At 52.1% G+C, this 15,870-nt stretch overlaps 1 protein-coding gene across 1 annotated transcript in view; it reads right to left on the bottom strand.

The window, feature by feature from the left end:
* Positions 1–15,870, bottom strand: part of Col18a1 (collagen type XVIII alpha 1 chain) — a 57,425-nt gene that overhangs the window by 15,137 nt on the left and 26,418 nt on the right. The window contains 18 exon segments of the mRNA XM_050141814.1: positions 96–125; positions 1,049–1,138; positions 1,398–1,433; positions 1,712–1,783; positions 2,331–2,366; positions 3,541–3,567; positions 4,387–4,449; positions 4,942–5,073; positions 6,442–6,468; positions 7,231–7,293; positions 7,746–7,904; positions 8,056–8,109; positions 8,356–8,433; positions 8,546–8,608; positions 9,340–9,366; positions 10,242–10,427; positions 10,670–10,740; positions 14,977–15,106. Coding sequence (XP_049997771.1) covers positions 96–125; positions 1,049–1,138; positions 1,398–1,433; positions 1,712–1,783; positions 2,331–2,366; positions 3,541–3,567; positions 4,387–4,449; positions 4,942–5,073; positions 6,442–6,468; positions 7,231–7,293; positions 7,746–7,904; positions 8,056–8,109; positions 8,356–8,433; positions 8,546–8,608; positions 9,340–9,366; positions 10,242–10,427; positions 10,670–10,740; positions 14,977–15,106 — 1,344 coding nt within the window.

The raw sequence follows: 15,870 nt of genomic DNA, 5'->3' as shown, positions 1-15,870 counted from the left end.
AAAGAAGGGCACCGTGAGTTTTAGGGACACACTGCTCTCACGAGTGTTCTAACCCAGCTCCCCGGGACCCTCCGTGGAAACAAGATGGCACTTACCTCAGGTCCTGGCGTGCTCACCACTGCTCTCTGTCCCCACGCCATTGGGAAAGAAGAAGTAGAGGAAAAGAAAGCTGCATTTGAGTTTAAAGTCACCTGTATCACATAAGCCACGGGCATACAAAAGCATGTCCAAAGTGGAATTTAGGAAAATCCTGTGCTTTCCGCAGTATGCCTGGGTTCTCTCTGCAGGTGCCCAGGTGACAAGTGACCGAAAGACCCTCCTCCCAGCATGGAGGGGCCAGGGCTGGCATCACTCTCCAGTCCTGTTCCACACTTAGCCTGGGGCATACACTCCGGTCCACCATGTGCAAGCAGCCCCACCTGCTGGGGGCTTTTATAATGCTTTACTCTCACACCAGTTCCCCCTGGATGAAGAGGGCCAGCTGTTGCTTCTGGCTTTCCCCTGGTCCCAGAGCCCTGTGACCGTTCAGTGCCTTTCTCCCAGGACTGTATTGTCCCCATCTCAGAACTGAGGGTACTAGGGCTGCAGAACGTGAAGTAACCAGCCAGGGTCACTGTTGACAACTGTAGCTGCGATCTGAGCCCAGTTGTCACCCCAACCAAGCTCTAGCTCTGTCTAGGGCGGCCTGTTCCCTGCGGTCTCAGCTCCCATGGGCCCTGCATCTAACAACCAGAGACTTAGGCTTCTTGCTGCAGAGAACTGAGCACGGGCAGCAGCTTGACCACCGGGTTCTGCATTGGGGCTAGGAGGGACCCATTGACTTTGAGGCTAGGCCACTTGAATATGTTGCTGTAGGCACCACAAAAGGGCAGTGGTAGCCTTTACAACCGAGAAGGTCAAGAAGCTTTGGCAAGGAGAGAGCTTCTAGCCAGCACGGCCTTCTCTTTGAGAAGCCAGCGCTCCTCACGCCATTCTGATGCGGTTAGGTCAACTATGGGCAGTCCCTAGACTGAGGGATGAGCCCTGCCGCATTCCACGGTGTACTTACATCCTCATTTGACACATAGACCACAGGCCCTGGAGGTCCTGGGGGGCCAGGGAGGCCTGGAAGCCCCACTCCGTCTTTTCCTGGGTTTCCCTGGAAGAGAACCGTAGAGAAGTAAACATTCTAATTCCTCCGGCCAGGACCCCAGAGCCTACCTATAGCCCAGGTACTAGGTCTGCAGACAGTAGCTGAGAGCTACCCCTGCTGACTTAAGGGTCTCTCCTCAACTCTCTGAGGTCTCATGGGTGGCCAGGTAGCTTGGGCATGAGGCTGGGGCATGATGGGATTCCTCACCCTGAGGCCTAGGTGATTCAACTTTGCTCACTGCGCACCTAAGGCTACAGACACTCACCTTTTCTCCCTGGGTCCCTTTCTCTCCTTTTGGTCCCTGCAGAGACAGAGAAAATGGGTCATCGTAGACAGAACCAGAATCCCTTCAGGGACCAGCCTACCTGGGCCTGGCTTCCAATGCAGACGGGGGAATCTGTGTTGCCTTGACCTTGGAGAATAGAGATGGGCACCCAAACCCTGTCCAGCCTTGCAGTTGGCTCCAGGGGCCACAGTGTAGCAGGTAGGGGACACAGATGTCTAGGACACCCCAAGGGCCACTTGAGATGCCAGTTCTCTTCCTGGGGGCTTCTTTTATGCCTTTCGCCTCTCACTCACCGGGGGCCCAGCTGCACCCTCTCTTCCTGGGAGGCCAGGGATGCCCTGGATTCCATCTGCTCCAACTTCTCCCTGGGATAGACAAATAGAAGGGTCAGAGTCAGCCCTGCAGCCGGCAGCAGAGACTCTCAGAGAGGAGGTCACAGCAACCATGGGTGTGACCGTAGCCTAGGTTTCTGCAGGCTTGGCCCAGCCCCTGGATATACCTCCCTCCATGGATGTAGCATCTCATCCATGTGGGATGAGGAAGATGAAGACAGGGAGGATGGTGGCAGGGAAGGGCATGTAGGGAGGGGAGGGGAGGAAGCTCATTTCCCACAACTGGTGCGGGTGTATGGGGTTGTGCCCTAAGGCGGAGGCTTGACCTAGGTAGTTTTCTCTGAATCAGGCACATTAAATTATAAAGAAACAAAAGTATAAGGAACCATGAGGGCAAGACGGGGTGGGGCGGGGGGAATGAGGCCAGGACTGTGCAGGCATCTCACTCCATGCCTGGTATTCTCAGGCTGCCTCTGAGATGTGCTCGACACATGAGGTTTGTGGGGCATGCCTGCTGGTCCTTACAGGCCCCTCTCCATCCCCAGTGGACAATATACCCCACCCTGAGGGAAGTACCTACCTTGGTTCCAGGTGGCCCTGCCACTCCAGGATCCCCCTAAGTGGACAAAAAGTTCTATGATCTTGGGGTGTCAGCTGGCTCACCCCCAAACCAAGCTACATACTCCTTTGTTAATCACCCAGGATATCCCAGCCCCAGCACTTGGGCCCTTCTAGAACCCTAGGTGACCCAGGGGTCCACACTGGTGGAAGGAACAAAATATATCCTAGCATCATGGGGACTGGATAGTTCTGGATATTGTAGAAGCTGGTGGCAAGTACCACCATCTTCACTATAAGAAATAAGTCCTCTAGCTGGGCAGTGGTGGCACATGCCTTTAAAACCAGTACTTGGGGAGGCAGAGGCAGGAGGATCTCTGGGAGTTCGAGGCCAGCGTGGTCTACAAGAGCTAGTTCCAGGACAGCCAAGGCTACAGAGAAACCTTGTCTCAAAAAAAAACAAAACAAAACACAACAATAAAAAAAAAAAAAAAAAAAAAAAAAAAAAGAAACAAGTCCTCTAAAGAGATTCCTTAAAGAAAAAAAAAATGTCTGCCTTTAATCACAGCACTTAGAAAGGAGAGGCAGGTAGATCTCTGAGTTCGAGGCCAGCCTAATCTACATAATCCAGAATAGCCAGTTCTACATAGAGAAACCCTGACTCAGAAAAAAAAAAATCCAATTTGGACCCATCTAAAAATCCATCCCTTTGAAATGTTCATTCAGTGTTTTGTAAGTCAAGAAAAGCATTCTAGAAGTAGGGCAACAGCAGAGGCCAGCTAGGCAGTAAGGACACCCTGGTGGGGACTATTCTGCCTCTCTCCACCCTTGCCCCCACCCTGGGGAGCCTGACTCGAGCGCAAGGGAAGGAGGGGCCAAGGATGGGGCCTAGTCTGTGGCTGGTGTCCCTAAGGATGACATGGAAAGCGGATAACAAAACTCTCAGATCCTCCAGGGGAAGAGGACACCACCCTATGGGTCTCTAAAGCTGAGAACCACGGAGAGGTTCTGGTCTCCTCAAAATTTTAGCATGGTTCAGATGTGTGCAGGCAGGAATCTCATTTCCTGGGCTTGGAAAGATAGGGCATGACCCCGCTAATGCTCAGTGCACGGGAAGGGGCATGTGGCTATTTTTCCATGAAGCCACCTGCTGTGTTTTGCAAACTTTCATGCTGAGCTCACAATGTATTAACTTGCTGGGCAGATCTCCAAGAAAGGCCTCCCTCACTCACCTTGAGTCCTGGCAACCCTGGAGGTCCCTGCCAGAGTAAAGGAAACAAGTGTTAGTGAGCGACCCGGATCTGCTTTACCCCACATTCATTAGCCCTTTCCAAACCTCATGACCCCAAGGACAACAAAAACTGAGGAACGAGGCTGGCGTGACAGGATTTCTAAGCAGAATCTTCTACTGTAAGAGCTATAATGGGGGGCAACTGAACTTTAACTGAGTACCCGGTTGAAAGCTACATGGGAGTTCTTTCTGTTGTCCTTAGAACCTGTCTACGTTTGAAATTGTTTTAAAATAAAACTATATACTGAAAAAGCTACAAAGGATAACAGCAATGATAACAATACTTAACTACTGTCACGGTAGCATCTGCCAGTGGTGGCCCCAGAGACTAGAGGTCAGCCTGGTGTCCACCAGGACATACTGCTGTTCCTCAGGGAAAAGCAGTATCCTAGGCAGGGCTGTAGAGTTTGTGAGTGCCTGCACACAAGGGCCCTGATGTACCTGCCATTTGGGGACTTTGGGACTTCAGCTTCTTTGCTGACCTAATCCAAACTACACACAGGTCAACAGAAAAATGTGGGGTGACTCCCCCAAATGCCCCACTAACTCCAGTCTACTCTGGCCAAATATCTGTCACTTCTTCAAATTACAGCCATGGAAGAAATCAGAGAGGGAAAGGCCTGCCGACCCCCCACCCCTAGGAACAGTTTGTGAACAGATCTTTCTGGGGTGGAGGGTACTATGGCTCACATCCCCAGGCTTCTGGTGGCTCCTTGCCCTACATAAGGCTGTCCCAAAGACACCACTGGCCTGGGACCCTCCTCCTACCCCAGCCCATGGGCAGTACCTGCAGCCCGTCGGAGCTTCGGGCTGTTGGCCAGAAGGGCATCCCAGAGCTTTCCATATCATCCTGGAGGGAGCACAAGAGGAACGCTCAGTGCCTGAGCCTTATTAAGAGCCTTTCCTGAAGCCAGGAAAAGGGAGATGGGGGAAAGGGAAGTGGATGCGTGTGTGTGTGTGTGTGTGTGTGTGTGTGTGTGTGTGTTATTCAAACCCTGATGGGTACGCATCCTACTCAGTCACAGGGCTTTGGCCTGCACGTGTGCAAGAGAAATTGTACTTGGGTTCATAGGCAAGTTTTCAGCGTGGAAGGGTTGGGGACAGCACCCACAGACATCTGAGCCTAAACACATGTGCTTTGAGTGCAGCGAGGCCAATCCAGAACTGATCTAACCCATTCAGGTACTTGGGATCAGACATGGGAGCCCAAAGATGGGAACAGGAGAAACCCGCGTGTGACAAGAGCTGTGCCCTGCTTAGGGGGTTCTGCTCAAGCTGTGAGCTGTCTGGAGGAAAGGCAGCTGTATGGCCCAGGCTTTCTGGGTGCCCCCCAGTGACTCACGAATCCAGCAGCAAATCCTGGCCCTGGTGGCCCCGGGGGGCCTGGAGGTCCTGGTGGTCCAGTTGGCCCAGGGGGTCCAGCCATGCCAGTCTTTCCAGGCACACCGACAGGCCCAAGATCTCCTTTGCTCCCCTGCACAGACAGAAGGACAAGGTCACCGTGGCTCTGGGCCTCAGCAAAGCTACAGGCAACACAATGAACTTCCTTGTAATGCTTTTCAAAAACCTGAAAACCCAGAGAAAAATCACCTGCCACAAAAGCCATACAGGCAACTCACTGACTTAAAACAACAGGGTGAAGTGAGATTCACAGGCACACAAGCCTGACGTCATGGCTTTGGCCACAGCTCAAGAATCACAAAGCAGGCTGTCCACCATGGCCTGTAACCTTGGGTCCCAGCTCTTTGACAGTTGAGAACAGGGATAGCAAGAAGCAGATAAAGCAGGTAAGGAGGAGGGACAGGCCACTGGCAGCCAAGTCACCTCTATGAAGTGGAAACTGAGACCACCACCATTCTCTCCTGGGCTGCTGAGAGGCACGTGTGACTGTATGAGAGATGTCCTGAACCCAGCTAGAACACAGGAAGCCTCGCTTGGTGTGAACCTTCTTATAAAGGGTCTACCTGAGTTCAAAGACAGCCTGGGCTACACAAGATGCCACCTTTGGGTACCTTCGGAAATAATGAGGATGCAGGCGTCTATGTGGGTGTGAGATCTCCAGCTATGGATGTAGCTACTCTATTTCAGGTGGGTACCAGGTACAGCGGTTCACTCTTTAACCTTCCTCTTTAACCTCAGTAAAACATTTATTTATCCTTGAAGACTCTCCTTGTGTGTGCACGCAGATATAAGGGCGTGCGCGTGTACAGACGGGAGCACGTGAGTGCAGATACCAGCGTCTTGTGCAGAGACATTTGCATGCATGCAGCAGAGAAACAAGCGTGCGTGCAGATTTACATACTCAGCCGACGCCAGCCCATCTCTTATTTCTTTCTGACATGTTCATCTATCCTCTTATGCCCCTGTTGCTCCCCCCCCCCCCCCCCCCCCCCCCCCCCCCCCCCCCCCCCCCCCCCCCCCCCCCCCCCCCCCCCCCCCCCCCCCCCCCGCCCAATGGATTCTTCTATCAGCCCCGGCCTTTGAACACCGGCCAGGAAGCCTCTCAGAACACAGGAGAGCCAGCATGGCATTCCCTGTGCAACAATGGGTGAGGATCCTGGGGGTGCCACTGAGGACCTCGATGAACTGGGCAGCTAAGATCCTGAGGTACCTGGTTGAGGCACCCCAGGAATTCCCAGGGAGCCTTCCCTTGTACCTGCCTACTGGGAGCTCATTTCTAAACCCAGCACCTCTGGTTCCATTGCATTTGCAGAACAGAACAGAGTGGACATGCACATGCATGCAGACTATGCATTCACTGGCTGGTGCCCCCTACATCCTGCCTAAATACTTTTATCAAGCAGGTAGCCCCAACTCTGCCAGAATGAAAACTGACTCATACCTTGGGTCCTGGGATGCCCACCTCGCCCTATGTGGGAAAAAGGATAGGATTACAATAAATTCAGACGTGTGTAGCAATCAGAGAAAAACAAACCAACAGCCCCGTGGTGACTGCCTGTCTTCAAAGGGTCCTGTCTTTGGTTTATGCTGACTCTAGTGTTCTCTGGGCCTGTTTCTGCCCTCTCCTTTGTCTTTTAGGGACGCTAACCCCTGGGAAGCTCAGCAGGGAGGGGGGCCCAAGGTCAGAGCACCTAAGCCCACCAGCCCCAAGAATGCCTCTCAGAACACCTCCTGAGCCTGGGAGCCATTTAGGCTTAGTTAAGAGCAGAGACAAGCTCTGGGAATAGTCCATTTAAAAGGACCTTCTGATGCTCCCCAAGCATGCGGGTCTTCCTCATCCCATCCCAGGAAGTGGTGGGAGCAGCTCTCCATCTGATCCCCCTCCCCCCGCAGCCCGAGACCACAGTAGATTGTGGTCAGCAGAGACAGGCTGGCCTCTGAAGACATCTATCAATCCAGCTACACTGAAACCTGAAATCACCCTTTCAACCAAATGAAGGGCCGACCCCTAAGTTGCTGGTCCATTTGTAGTGGGAAGACATATATGGAGACCCTGACTTGAACCCGAGCCCTGCCGGCCCCACGACTAAGCATCTTCCTAAGCTGAGGATGCAGGCTATGTCCATGGGCTCACCCTATGGCACACATTCTCCACAGACCCCAAGCATGCAGTGCCCACCACCCAGTGGCTACAAGTGTGTGCTGAGTTACACCATAGGAGCTGACTTACAACACTGCCTTTCTGGCCGGCCACTCCTGGTGGGCCCTCTTTGCCTGGAGGACCTGGAGGTCCCTGGAGGACAGAAGAACAAAGAGATGGGGTGGACAGGATCCATGGTGAGCAGGTAACAGCTGGCACCCAGCCTTCCCGAGAGCCAGGATATAAACTCCCTCCGCCCCTAGGTGTATGCACAGCTCAGAAGGTACAGTGTAGAAGCCCCTGTGTGTGCTCTTTATTGGAGCTGTTGATTATACTGGGGAGACTAAGGTGGGAGGCTCATGCATCCATTCGGTCTAGAGTGTGTAAATGTGTGTCCCAGAGTCACCTAGTGTGTCAGTGCCCCTAGAACTAGAGGGTAGCCTACCCCCCCAATCCTGAGAGTGACCCCAAATGAGACCAGCCTCCACCTCGAGGCTGGAGCATGGGAATCCTGAGGTAGATCCAGCGAGAGACCTCATGTGATTCTCCCCTCCCCTGTTCCTAGCCAAGAGGATGCTCTGGGGAGGGGAGGCAGCAGAACTTACCGGGGGGCCAGGAAATCCGGGGGGCCCTTCCTTCCCAGGCACACCAGGAAGGCCTGCAGGTCCTGGAGCATAGGAGCTGTTGACTCCAAAGCGCCCTGGTTCACCAGGCAGTCCTGGGACACCAGGGGGTCCCGGGGGACCAGGGAAGCCTCGTGGGCCCTGGACACGAGAGATACAGTACATCATAGAATATAAAGGCATGCTGGACAATGATCACATCCCCTGCTAGTCTTGCCCCACCCCAAAGGGTCCCCCCTGATGTCTCAGACATCCTGCCCAGTGACAGTGGGTGTGGGGTGCAGCCACTTACCCTGAGGCTCTCCATATCACCACTGAAACCAGATCCTTCCATGTCAATGAAGGTCTGAGGGAAGGGCGAGAGAAGCCACCACAGGACATAAATGCATCATCCCGAGTACCAGATAGCATCACCCAGCTGCCCCCTAACCACCCAAAGATGCCTGCGATGGCAGGTGGGACATCATGCTTTGCCCCACGGACTGGCCACCATCCCAAGCCTGCAGCAGGTACCCATGCTCTTGGGCCAACACTACCAGGAACCGGTTTGTAGGGTTGAGTACTGGGACCTGGTGTGGAGGAGGGAATTTACCAACTTGTCCTGTCTAAAGGAGGGTCCTGGTGGCCCTGGAGGTCCTGGAGGTCCTCGAACTCCAACACCAGGATCTCCCTGGGACATAAGGCGAATCTGTCACACCGAGGACACTGAGGACACATGGTCCCCACTCTCAGTTAGGAGCTGGGACAAGAAAGGAGCCATGCTGTGGTCTGCACACACGTACCTTCTCACCCTTGGGGCCCACTTCTCCTGGGGTTCCTGGAAAGCCTTGAGGCCCAGTGTCACCCTGGAAGACAAGGATAGGAGTTAGACAGAGGGAAGCACCTCTCTTCCTTCATACAATGAATCTTGAGCCCCAAATGCTTCTCATTCAGGAGCAGAGGGCAGATAGGAGTCAAGCCCTTCAGGAATTCTTGGAGGCCTAATAAACCAGGAAAGGCCATGCCACCGAGATGACCCCAGAGGAGAAAAACAGGATTTAAAAGAGACACCACTGGCTATGGATGGCACACATCCTCTTCAGAAGTCATCTAAGGGAACCACAGATCTGAGTGTAAGTCCACTGCGTGTGTATGGGATGCACATGCGTCTGTGCAAACGTGATGGACACACTGGGCTTAGGGAAACCTCCGGTTAACACTGAGCCTGGACTGCGTGTAGCTTCAACACAGCTCTGTCTGGCACAAAGAGCTCCCTGTGGCCACTCTGGCAGTGTGGGGGACCCCATCTCCTCAGTGCTGCGGCCCCTCTCTTGCATTCCAACTTCCCCCAACTCTTTGTTGTGAGCCCGCACCCAAGCCCCTCCGAAAATCTGGGAACAACACTCTGTGGTTTTGGAGTCACATTGTGCCTGCCTTTAGCCACCTGTAGTTAGTTAGATCAAAAGTACAACCCAAGCTAAGCCGCCTTTTTAAAGTGTCCTCTCTGGGAAACCATAGCCCTCAGCTGTATGCAGACGGCCTGTGGATCCTGTGGACAGTGTGTACAGTGTCTGGTACAGAGAAAAAGCCAACTTACCGGCCTTCCATCTTCACCAGGGTCACCCTGTAACGTGCAAGAGAAGACACTATGAATTCAAACTGTCCTAAAGCCACTACACAAGACTGGGCACAGAGAGACCAAAAAGTGGGAAAAAAAATACCTCTAACATGTAAACCTGGTACCCACTTTCCTTTTTCCTTCAGACATTGAAGAGTATTTTGTTGTTCTATTTTTATTTTTTAAGACATGACTTCTTTGTGTAGCCCTGGCTGTCCTGGAACTTGTTCTGTGGACCAGGCTGGCCTCAAACTAACAGAGATCAACCTGCCTCTGCCTTCTGAATGCTGGGATTAAAGGCAGGTTGAAGACTATTCTGAAATGGACTGATCTTGTAAAATTTGTTGTTCTAGTAAGATAGGTCATAAGACCAACTGCTATTTCGCTTTTGTAATCAAACTTGCTCACTCTGCTCAATGACTAGGACAAGGGCAAGACATTTATGTTCAAATTAGACCCCGCCCACACGTACACAGAATACACTTAATCATGTGAGGTCTGACTTCATAAGCCATGGATTAACATAACTAGATGCTGCATCTTGGGAGTTCTCTTGGTTGCAGTCCTGGAGCCATGAGTACCTGGCGCCACTATTTAATAAAGCCTCCTTTTATTAAAATACATTCATGGTCATGGCAAATCTCTGAGTGACCCAGACCCACAACAGACAGCACTTCTGCAGTAGAGTTTAGGTCCAGGGTTGACTTGGGCGTCCCTGACCTCCGTGCTCTAACTACCTTCAGGCTTCAGTGCACAGCAGAAGGCTGGTAGAAATCCCAGCATCCGAGGATGCTGTTGCTCTGATCCCAACCAACTCTCCCACCAGCCCCAGTCAGAGACCTCAGCTCCAGCCCAGATCACAAGGGGAAGCCAGGACTCACCGGTTCACCATCCCTTCCTGGAGCTCCATCTTTTCCTGGTGGCCCCTGAGGCCCTGGGGGTCCTTGTGCTCCAGGGACAGGTTGTGCACTGGGGTTCTGTACCACTGGGCCTGCAGGACCCTGGGGACCAGCTGGGCCAGGTAAGCCCGGAACACCTGGCTCCCCCTTTTGTCCCTTCAGACCTCCCTAGAGACAAAGAGGATATCGGCTGCCACAATCTGCATACAAGTTCCCCTCACGCTGCTGCTACATTCTCAGGGGCCTGAATCTCAGGCCTCCAGGGAATACGGAGGTGCAGGTTGGGGGTGGAAGCATTGTAGAGCACAGGGCAGCAGGCCAGGGGAGGGAGTGTGGGCCTGAGGTCACAGTGAGAAGCCACTCAAGTTTCCCAGGTGCCCTGAGACAAGGTCATGGGCAAGTGACCTCACCTTTATCAAGCCACTTCCATGATTCTGGACGCTCTCTTCCCGTGTACCGCTTGTGCCAGGAAGGGTCTGAGCTGGGAAGAGGTAGAGGTGGCATGGTCAAGCTTCAAGCAGCCCCAGGCTCTTGGCTTTGCTGCCCAAGCTTTGCTTCTCCACCCAGCAAGAGCCCCGGGGACGAGGCTATGAGAACGGCCATTTGCCTTTCCGCCCACCAAAAACCCTGAGGACAGGGACCAGGGGAATGTTGAGTGGCAATGGTCACCTAACATGGGCAACAGGAAAGAAGCACCAAAGTCACCACAGCCATTTAAAGTAAGTCCAGTGACAACCGAAACCCTCGAGAAGATGCCTGAGTTTGTTTTAACATCTCTCCAGCAAAACTCCTTCTTATCACGTTCTCCTCTTCCAACGTGCAATTTGAAAAACAGAAAGCCAGCAGCAATTCTGAGATGAACCCCAGAGGTTCACCTAGAACCCACCATCCACATGGTACCTCTGACACACCAAGGCACATGTGACATACATATGCACACACACACAGTGGTGAATTCACACACACACGTGCCACTTCTTCTGCAGAACTGTCTGGACATTTGTGGCATTTGCTATGACCTCTGCCTCGAAGACTGTGGTGTTTCGCAAGGGCAAGGCTATCATTCACAAGTCGGTCACGGTCACATTCAGGGATCCAACCTTGATAAAGGAGCAGTGACTTGATAAATGGTCCACACTCCCCTGGCTTCTCTCAGAACAGTAACCATGAAGATGCCAAACGAGTATCTCCTGCTATGTTGGTTCCATGTCTTTTACATGTGTCCAACACACGAGTGCTGCTGGAGCCAAAGTTGGGCCCAGTGAGCCTGCTAACGGGTTTTGGACAGTCTTTGAGCTGAGAGTGGGTCTTACAGATGTGCACAAACAAGAAACACTTCTAAGGTCAGAGGCAGAAAATGCCACAGAAACATGGCTGACCCCAAGCCTGAAATAGAAGTTGGCCAACAACAGCAGTTGTCATTCCTTCCTTTGCCTTCCCTCAGGAGCCTGTCCTCACTGGAACCACAAGACAGGTCCTTCTTGAAAATACAGAGTACCATTCCCTAGTGATTAATAAGAGGGTTGTAGGGTGATACCCGGAGGCAGATCTTAACCACATCTCACTAGCAGCAGACAGTATAAACTTGTATCACGCCAACATGTCACACCTCTTAGACACCAATTACGTCTCTAAGTAGAGTTTCTACTATTTAGAGGCATCTAGTGCTCCTTGGCTGCGGCACCGAGCCCCCCACCTTGGGTTAGAACTGATGATCACACGGTTATTCACGGATGAGTTCAGTCCTAGCAGGATATAGGATCTGTAGCCACAAATGAGGATTGGTCAATCTAGTGGACGTCCCAAGAGCTGCACAAACAGCGTGCTCAGGCCTCTTACTCATTCTCAGGGCTCTAGGAAATGCCACTCCTTGCCTCTGAGGCTGACATTGTTCTCTGGGGGAGGGGCGCTGCTGATGGACTTTGTCCACACCGGGTCATGGGTTCATTAGCTGCCTAGTAAGGAGTGAGCCAGGTATCTGATCAGGGTGACCCAGCCTTTCCATCCACCACAGCCGAACTGCCCCACCTGCAGGAGCCACTACCGTGTTTAACCACAAGAGGGCAGCATGGGCTCTCCCTGCAGCTGCAAAGCTTTCCTGGAACTTCAGGTTCTGCAAACCTAAAAAGCACTGCCTTAGGGGGCATTTAAAACTGTGCAAACATGGCTAAGAGAAATCAAACAAGACCTAAAGAAAAGGCAACAACGGGTCCCGAGAGTCATTTCTCTGCCCCATTGAAACTCCAGCAGGCTTTTTCTTCTCTGCGGATGTGGCAACAAGACAGACAGGGAGAGCCATGGCTCAGAGAGGTGGGCAACAGACAGGATGATACAGAGAGACGGGCGTGGAGATCTACAGCACAGAGGAGAGACCGGAAATAGACTCAAGTGTGGGAGGCTGGTGCCCCACATCTCAGAGTCAGCTCAGCAGGGGAAAGGGGGCTTCAACAGCGACAGAAGTTGGGAAACAGTTTTTTTCAAGATTGAAAGTAGGTCTTTGGATCACCTCGGGCAGAGTTTCAGGTGACGCTAGAAGTGAGATCTTTGAATTTCAGCAGAAATTAGAAAGTTAGGCTTTTCTAGAGATGCTGTTGAGAAGATGAAGGTGGGTATTGTGGCTCTTGAGAAGCAAAGACAGGAGGGTCACAAGTTCAAGACTAGCTTAACAATTGCTCACACACACAATCACTCACACATACATGGAGATATCTCTCTATCTATCGACATCTATAGATATCGATAGAGATGTTATATCTATATATTTAGGTATTAATATAGATATTTATATAGATATAGGTATATATCCTCAGAGGGTAGGGTAGGAGAAGATGAAGAAAAAAAGGGAGTCCGGCAGTGGTGGTGCACACCTTTAATCTCAGCACTGGGAGGCAGAGGCAGGCAGTTCTCTGAGTTCGTTCAAGACCAGCCTGGTCTACAGAGTGAGTTCTAGGACAGCCAGGGCTACACAGAGAAACCCTGTCTTGGAAAAACAAAGAAAGGAAGAGAGATAATATGAAGAAGACAATGATTGTGTTTAAATCCAGAATCTCAAAATTCAACAATAAGACATCATACAGCCCATTAAACTTTGGCATAAGATCTAGACATCTACTGAGACGTAAGCCCACGAAAAGATGCTGGTTATCACAGAAACAAGGGAGAGCGCAGGGCAGGCCACCCCACTTCCATAACAGCCACATCTAATGACCTCACTGAGGTGAGGTGCACAGGCTCCCACATACTGGGGTGGGTAGTAAACACACAAATCATTTGCAAATGGCTCAGCAGCAGCCGAGACAGAAGACCCAGAACAACATCTCCTGAAGCCACCTCAAGCTGGACATAGTTAGTGCATACGGCCATCACCAGCTCCTCAAGCTGGACATGGCTCATATGCCCATCGCCAGGTCCTCAGACTAGACATAGTGTATACGCTCATCACCAGGTCCTCAAGCTGGACATAGTGTATACGCCCATCACTAGGTAAACGGACAAATACACTGTGGTCCGTCCATACTGTGGATGATAGGCCAACCACTGATTCTCTATAATGTGAATGCTTCTTATCAAAGGGACACAGTGCCAAGCAAACCCAGATGCTTACTGCTTTTCCCCGCGTGTGAAGTTCCGGGAAAGGACAGCTCTCTGTGCTGACAGAAGGCAGAGCAGTGGCCTGAGATCCATGAACACTGACAGATGGGAGTCAAGGCAGAGCTCACCTCAAGGCCCGTGGGCTCACGCAGCCCAGGTGAGATGTAAGTCCCCACTCATGAGTCAGGAAGTGGCTCCTTTCCAGCCTTGCTTGACTTGTGGGTCAACAAAGAAAGGCAGCCATGGCTGGCGACCGGTGGAAATCTAGACCTGGGGTCACAGCTGGGAGTACTTGGGTATGGTCAGCATCAGGAGGAGCTGGAGCTTGTTCTCCTTAGAACCTATGGAAGCCCTGGGGACTCCCAGAAACTCCCAGAGACTTTCATAGGCTCCACTGCGCTTCAGCCCAACAGAGCTGGAAGGAGGCATTTATGCTGCTATGTTACCAGGTCTGTAATCAGCAGCGCAGAGAACAGCCCAAGCCACACCACTCATAGCTCACACGCCTCAGGCATTCCCAGCCCTGCCTCCTGCAGACCAGGAGCCTTGTGCATGTCGCCCAGACATCGGCTTCCGTGCGAGACATCTATCACCCTATATGCTGACCTGCGGCACAGCCTGGACTAAGGATGTATTTTCCCTTACATCTCTCCTCTCTTGGACTAATTTACACTCTCCTAGCAAACCTGCTGGCCCTGACCCAGGAGATGGCATGTCTGGAAAGGTTCCTACACACGACAGACAAAGACAATATAGAGAGAGAGCCTGATGAAGGACATGTCACAACTACCTGGTTCAGAATTCTCCTGGGGCCCAGCCAGAAACCTGCCTCAACAGGACCTTCTTAGATGGCAGAAGGGCGGCAGGTGGGGACAGGGCTGGTCCTGATTCAGTCTTCATCCAATACGCGTGCGCACACGCGCACACACACACACACACACACGCACACACTCACATACACATGCTCACACATGCACATATACACTCATACATACACGTGTACACACAAACACACACATATATACACACACTCATGCTCACACACACATACATACACATGCACACACACACCACACATGTACACACACACTCACATACACACAGAGCACATCCAGAAAAGTTTTACCTCCTATAGACTCTACCGTGGTTTCTTCCTCTGTTTCTTCTGTTCTAGAATCTTCCGTGGTGCTGCCTCCAGCCAGGGGCGGGGAAGTGACAGGGGGTGGCTGGGGGAGCCTGGGTGCTAGAGATATATCCTGCAAGAGGAGAACAGGAAACCTGGCTGTGTTATTCAGAAGCACAACTATCCCGTGCATGTATGAGCTGGCAGTTCCGTCTGGCTTTGGGGTTTACAGCTTATGAAATGGGTTGCTTGACAGGATTTTGAGGAAGATGAGGAAACCACCACTCTAGTTGAGATGAATCGCCAGGACTTTCTGCAGAGCTATCTGCTGAAGGTTTTCATCAGCCTAGAGGCTGGGTCCTACACCTCAATAGTCCTTAATTCCTAAAACTTGACATCACCAGAGGACCAGGGACAAAGAGCCTTTCCGGGCCCAGTACGGATACTCCCTGTGGCTGGAGAACACCAGAGATGCCTAAAGTAGGGTCCTCAGGTATCACAGTAGGGTGTACGGAACAGGTGTGCTCTCAAGGAGGGTCATGACAGAGACTTCTCCCTCGCCACCCCCCCCCCCAAGCACTGGCCCAGCATTGACTTCTTATTGTTCTAATGGAGGCTGTTCATCTACGCTGCAGATCCTCTGCCTTGTGCCAGTTTCAAACTCACCCAGGGGACCTGGTGGCACACAGCAGCATGACCTATATTCCTGATGACTTCTTATCGGTAACAGAGAGGTCCAGGTAGATGGGCCCTGGGGAGTATCTCGGCTGGGGTAGTGTTGGGGCTTGAACAAGAACTCCTCTGGACACTCTTGACACTGTCATCACACAGACATCACAGACCGGGGTGGGCATGGGACACCAGAGGTCCGCAGCTTTCATCCTTTGAAGGGGTTGG

This window comes from Alexandromys fortis, unplaced genomic scaffold (assembly GCF_014885135.2).
Source record: "Alexandromys fortis isolate MF-2015 unplaced genomic scaffold, M_Fortis_MF-2015_v1.1 scaffold_9, whole genome shotgun sequence".
Lineage (NCBI taxonomy): Eukaryota > Metazoa > Chordata > Mammalia > Rodentia > Cricetidae > Alexandromys > Alexandromys fortis.
This window is presented reverse-complemented; position numbering and strand designations above follow the sequence as displayed.